This window comes from Dendrobates tinctorius, unplaced genomic scaffold, assembly GCF_039654945.1.
Source record: "Dendrobates tinctorius isolate UK_male_01 unplaced genomic scaffold, ASM3965494v1 ptg000063l, whole genome shotgun sequence".
Taxonomy (NCBI): domain Eukaryota; kingdom Metazoa; phylum Chordata; class Amphibia; order Anura; family Dendrobatidae; genus Dendrobates; species Dendrobates tinctorius.
Genome location: NW_027361731.1, coordinates 13,033,251 through 13,039,250, shown reverse-complemented (window position 1 = coordinate 13,039,250; position 6,000 = coordinate 13,033,251). Strand labels below are relative to the sequence as shown.

The 6,000-nt window shown below is 61.2% G+C and overlaps 1 protein-coding gene across 4 annotated transcripts in view; it reads left to right on the top strand.

Annotated features, from left to right (window-relative positions):
• The first annotated feature begins 356 nt into the window (after nucleotides 1-356).
• The window catches only part of LOC141094189 (uncharacterized), a 402,263-nt gene continuing 396,619 nt past the window's right edge, over nucleotides 357-6,000 (top strand). For 2 of the 4 annotated variants that reach the window (XM_073579948.1, XM_073579947.1), the window contains exon 1: nucleotides 357-806. In XM_073579948.1, the coding sequence (XP_073436049.1) occupies nucleotides 396-806 (411 nt within the window). In that variant the 5' untranslated portion in view covers nucleotides 357-395. Of the gene's footprint in view, nucleotides 807-2,829; nucleotides 3,027-5,204; nucleotides 5,527-6,000 lie in introns of those variants that run through there. The other 2 variants (XM_073579950.1, XM_073579949.1) reach the window with 2 other exon arrangements.

The following is a 6,000-nucleotide window of genomic DNA, read 5'->3' as shown; positions in this document are numbered from 1 at the left end:
ATTATTCTCTATGTGGTGTGCGGCTCTGCGGGTGGAGGTCGGTGCCGGAGGCTCCATTATTCTCTATGTGGAGTGCGGCTCTGCGGGTGGAGGTCGGTGCTGGAGGCTCCATTATTCTCTATGTGGAGTGTGGCTCTGCGGGTGGAGGTCGGTGCCGGAGGCCCCATTATTCTCTATGTGGAGTGCGGCTCTGCGGGTGGAGGCCGGTGCCGGAGGCTCCATTATTCTCTATGTGGGGTGCGGCTCTGCGGGTGGAGGTCGGTGCCGGAGGCTCCATTATTCTCTATGTGGGGTGCGGCTCTGCGGGTGGAGGCCGGTGCCGGAGGCCCCATTATTCTCTATGTGGAGTGCGGCTCTGCGGGTGGAGGTCGGTGCTGGAGGCTCCATTATTCTCTATGTGGGGTGCGGCTCTGCGGGTGGAGGTCGGTGCCGGAGGCTCCATTATTCTCTATGTGGGGTGCGGCTCTGCGGGTGGAGGCCGGTGCCGGAGGCCCCATTATTCTCTATGTGGAGTGCGGCTCTGCGGGTGGGGTCGGTGCTGGAGGCTCCATTATTCTCTATGTGGGGTGCGGCTCTGCGGGTGGAGGTCGGTGCCGGAGGCTCCATTATTTTCTATGTGGGGTGCGGCTCTGCGGGTGGAGGCCGGTGCCGGAGGCCCCATTATTCTCTATGTGGGGTGCGGCTCTGCGGGTGGAGGTCGGTGCTGGAGGCCCCATTATTCTCTATGTGGAGTGTGGCTCTGCGGGTGGAGGTCGGTGCCGGAGGCCCCATTATTCTCTATGTGGAGTGCGGCTCTGCGGGTGGAGGTCTGTGCTGGAGGCTCCATTATTCTCTATGTGGAGTGCGGCTCTGCGGGTGGAGGTCGGTGCTGGAGGCTCCATTATTCTCTATGTGGAGTGCGGATCTGCGGGTGGAGGTCGGTGCTGGAGGCTCCATTATTCTCTATGTGGAGTGCGGCTCTGCGGGTGGAGGTCGGTGCTGGAGGCTCCATTATTCTCTATGTGGAGTGCGGCTCTGCGGGTGGAGGTCGGTGCTGGAGGCTCCATTATTCTCTATGTGGAGTGCGGATCTGCGGGTGGAGGTCAGTGCTGGAGGCTCCATTATTCTCTATGTGGAGTGCGGCTCTGCGGGTGGAGGTCGGTGCTGGAGGCTCCATTATTCTCTATGTGGAGTGCGGGTGGAGGTAGGTGCTGGATGCTCCATTATTCTCTATGTGGAGTGCGGCTCTGCGGGTGGAGGTCGGTGCTGGAGGCTCCATTATTCTCTATGTGGAGTGCGGGTGGAGGTCGGTGCTGGAGGCTCCATTATTCTCTATGTGGAGTGCGGATCTGCGGGTGGAGGTCAGTGCTGGAGGCTCCATTATTCTCTATGTGGAGTGCGGCTCTGCGGGTGGAGGTCGGTGCTGGAGGCTCCGTTATTCTCTAGGTGGGGTGCGGCTCTGCGGGTGGAGGTCGGTGCCGGAGGCTCCATTATTCTCTATGTGGGGTGCGGCTCTGCGGGTGGAGGTAGGTGCCGGAGGCTCCATTATTCTATATGTGGATTGCGGCTCTGCGAGTGGAGGTCGGTGCTGGAGGCTCCATTATTCTCTATGTGGAGTGCGGCTCTGCGGGTGGAGGTCAGTGCTGGAGGCTCCTTTATTCTCTATGTGGAGTGCGGGTGGAGGTCGGTGCTGGAGGCTCCATTATTCTCTATGTGGAGTGCGGCTCTGCGGGTGGAGGTCGGTGCTGGAGGCTCCATTATTCTCTATGTGGAGTGTGGCTCTGCGGGTGGAGGTCGGTGCCGGAGGCCCCATTATTCTCTATGTGGAGTGCGGCTCTGCGGGTGGAGGTCGGTGCTGGAGGCTCCATTATTCTCTATGTGGAGTGTGGCTCTGCGGGTGGAGGTCGGTGCCGGAGGCCCCATTATTCTCTATGTGGAGTGCGGCTCTGCGGGTGGAGGCCGGTGCCGGAGGCTCCATTATTCTCTATGTGGGGTGCGGCTCTGCGGGTGGAGGCCGGTGCCGGAGGCCCCATTATTCTCTATGTGGAGTGCGGCTCTGCGGGTGGAGGTCGGTGCTGGAGGCTCCATTATTCTCTATGTGGGGTGCGGCTCTGCGGGTGGAGGTCGGTGCCGGAGGCTCCATTATTCTCTATGTGGGGTGCGGCTCTGCGGGTGGAGGCCGGTGCCGGAGGCCCCATTATTCTCTATGTGGAGTGCGGCTCTGCGGGTGGAGGTCGGTGCTGGAGGCTCCATTATTCTCTATGTGGTGTGCGGATCTGCGGGTGGAGGTCGGTGCCGGAGGCTCCATTATTCTCTATGTGGGGTGCGGCTCTGCGGGTGGAGGTAGGTGCCGGAGGCTCCATTATTCTCTATGTGGAGTGCGGCTCTGCGGGTGGAGGTCGGTGCTGGAGGCTCCATTCTCTATGTGGAGTGCGGGTGGAGGTCGGTGCTGGAGGCTCCATTATTCTCTATGTGGGGCGCGGCTCTGCGGGTGGAGGTAGGTGCCGGAGGCTCCATTATTCTCTATGTGGGGTGCGGCTCTGCGGGTGGAGGTAGGTGCCGGAGGCTCCATTATTTTATATGTGGAGTGCGGCTCTGCGAGTGGAGGTCGGTGCTGGAGGCTCCATTATTCTCTATGTGGAGTGCGGCTCTGCGGGTGGAGGTCGGTGCTGGAGGCTCCATTATTCTCTATGTGGTGTGCGGCTCTGCGGGTGGAGGTCGGTGCCGGAGGCTCCATTATTCTCTATGTGGAGTGTGGCTCTGCGGGTGGAGGTCGGTGCCGGAGGCCCCATTATTCTCTATGTGGAGTGCGGCTCTGCGGGTGGAGGCCGGTGCCGGAGGCTCCATTATTCTCTATGTGGAGTGTGGCTCTGCGGGTGGAGGTCGGTGCCGGAGGCCCCATTATTCTCTATGTGGAGTGCGGCTCTGCGGGTGGAGGTCGGTGCCGGAGGCTCCATTATTCTCTATGTGGGGTGCGGCTCTGCGGGTGGAGGTCGGTGCCGGAGGCCCCATTATTCTCTATGTGGAGTGCGGCTCTGCGGGTGGAGGTCGGTGCTGGAGGCTCCATTATTCTCTATGTGGGGTGCGGCTCTGCGGGTGGAGGTCGGTGCCGGAGGCTCCATTATTCTCTATGTGGGGTGCGGCTCTGCGGGTGGAGGCCGGTGCCGGAGGCCCCATTATTCTCTATGTGGGGTGCGGCTCTGCGGGTGGAGGTCGGTGCTGGAGGCCCCATTATTCTCTATGTGGAGTGTGGCTCTGCGGGTGGAGGTCGGTGCCGGAGGCCCCATTATTCTCTATGTGGAGTGCGGCTCTGCGGGTGGAGGCCGGTGCCGGAGGCTCCATTATTCTCTATGTGGAGTGTGGCTCTGCGGGTGGAGGTCGGTGCCGGAGGCCCCATTATTCTCTATGTGGACTGCGGCTCTGCGGGTGGAGGTCGGTGCTGGAGGCTCCATTATTCTCTATGTGGAGTGCGGCTCTGCGGGTGGAGGTCGGTGCTGGAGGCTCCATTATTCTCTATGTGGAGTGCGGCTCTGCGGGTGGAGGTCGGTGCCGGAGGCTCCATTATTCTCTATGTGGAGTGCGGATCTGCGGGTGGAGGTCGGTGCTGGAGGCTCCATTATTCTCTGTGGAGTGCGGCTCTGCGGGTGGAGGTCGGTGCTGGAGGCTCCATTATTCTCTATGTGGAGTGCGGCTCTGCGGGTGGAGGTCGGTGCTGGAGGCTCCATTATTCTCTATGTGGAGTGCGGATCTGCGGGTGGAGGTCAGTGCTGGAGGCTCCATTATTCTCTATGTGGAGTGCGGCTCTGCGGGTGGAGGTCGGTGCTGGAGGCTCCATTATTCTCTATGTGGAGTGCGGGTGGAGGTAGGTGCTGGATGCTCCATTATTCTCTATGTGGAGTGCGGCTCTGCGGGTGGAGGTCGGTGCTGGAGGCTCCATTATTCTCTATGTGGAGTGCGGGTGGAGGTCGGTGCTGGAGGCTCCATTATTCTCTATGTGGAGTGCGGATCTGCGGGTGGAGGTCAGTGCTGGAGGCTCCATTATTCTCTATGTGGAGTGCGGCTCTGCGGGTGGAGGTCGGTGCTGGAGGCTCCGTTATTCTCTATGTGGGGTGCGGCTCTGCGGGTGGAGGTCGGTGCCGGAGGCTCCATTATTCTCTATGTGGGGTGCGGCTCTGCGGGTGGAGGTAGGTGCCGGAGGCTCCATTATTCTATATGTGGAGTGCGGCTCTGCGAGTGGAGGTCGGTGCTGGAGGCTCCATTATTCTCTATGTGGAGTGCGGCTCTGCGGGTGGAGGTCAGTGCTGGAGGCTCCATTATTCTCTATGTGGAGTGCGGGTGGAGGTCGGTGCTGGAGGCTCCATTATTCTCTATGTGGTGTGCGGCTCTGCGGGTGGAGGTCGGTGCCGGAGGCTCCATTATTCTCTATGTGGAGTGCGGCTCTGCGGGTGGAGGTCGGTGCCGGAGGCTCCATTATTCTCTATGTGGAGTGCGGCTCTGCGGGTGGAGGTCGGTGCTGGAGGCTCCATTATTCTCTATGTGGAGTGTGGCTCTGCGGGTGGAGGTCGGTGCCGGAGGCCCCATTATTCTCTATGTGGAGTGCGGCTCTGCGGGTGGAGGCCGGTGCCGGAGGCTCCATTATTCTCTATGTGGAGTGTGGCTCTGCGGGTGGAGGTCGGTGCCGGAGGCCCCATTATTCTCTATGTGGAGTCCGGCTCTGCGGGTGGAGGTCGGTGCTGGAGGCTCTATTATTCTCTATGTGGGGTGCGGCTCTGCGGGTGTAGGTCGGTGCCGGAGGCTCCATTATTCTCTATGTGGGGTGCGGCTCTGCGGGTGGAGGCCGGTGCCGGAGGCCCCATTATTCTCTGTGGAGTGCGGCTCTGCGGGTGGAGGTCGGTGCTGGAGGCTCCATTATTCTCTATGTGGGGTGCGGCTCTGCGGGTGGAGGTCGGTGCCGGAGGCTCCATTATTCTCTATGTGGGGTGCGGCTCTGCGGGTGGAGGCCGGTGCCGGAGGCCCCATTATTCTCTATGTGGAGTGCGGCTCTGCGGGTGGAGGTCGGTGCCGGAGGCTCCATTATTCTCTATGTGGGGTGCGGCTCTGCGGGTGGAGGTAGGTGCCGGAGGCTCCATTATTCTATATGTGGAGTGCGGCTCTGCGAATGGAGGTCGGTGCTGGAGGCTCCATTATTCTCTATGTGGAGTGCGGCTCTGCGGGTGGAGGTCGGTGCTGGAGGCTCCATTATTCTCTATGTGGTGTGCGGCTCTGCGGGTGGAGGTCGGTGCCGGAGGCTCCATTATTCTCTATGTGGAGTGTGGCTCTGCGGGTGGAGGTCGGTGCCGGAGGCCCCATTATTCTCTGTGGAGTGCGGCTCTGCGGGTGGAGGTCGGTGCTGGAGGCTCCATTATTCTCTATGTGGGGTGCGGCTCTGCGGGTGGAGGTCGGTGCCGGAGGCTCCATTATTCTCTATGTGGGGTGCGGCTCTGCGGGTGGAGGCCGGTGCCGGAGGCCCCATTATTCTCTATGTGGAGTGCGGCTCTGCGGGTGGAGGTCGGTGCCGGAGGCTCCATTATTCTCTATGTGGGGTGCGGCTCTGCGGGTGGAGGTCGGTGCCGGAGGCTCCATTATTCTCTATGTGGGGTGCGGCTCTGCGGGTGGAGGTCGGTGCCGGAGGCTCCATTCTCTATGTGGGGTGCGGCTCTGCGGGTGGAGGCCGGTGCCGGAGGCCCCATTATTCTCTATGTGGGGTGCGGCTCTGCGGGTGGAGGTCGGTGCTGGAGGCCCCATTATTCTCTATGTGGAGTGTGGCTCTGCGGGTGGAGGTCGGTGCCGGAGGCCCCATTATTCTCTATGTGGAGTGCGGCTCTGTGGGTGGAGGTCAGTGCTGGAGGCTCCATTATTCTCTATGTGGAGTGTGGCTCTGCGGGTGAAGGTCTGTGCTGGAGGCTCCATTATTCTCTATGTGGAGTGCGGCTCTGCGGGTGGAGGTCGGTGCTGGAGGCTCCATTATTCTCTATGTGGAGT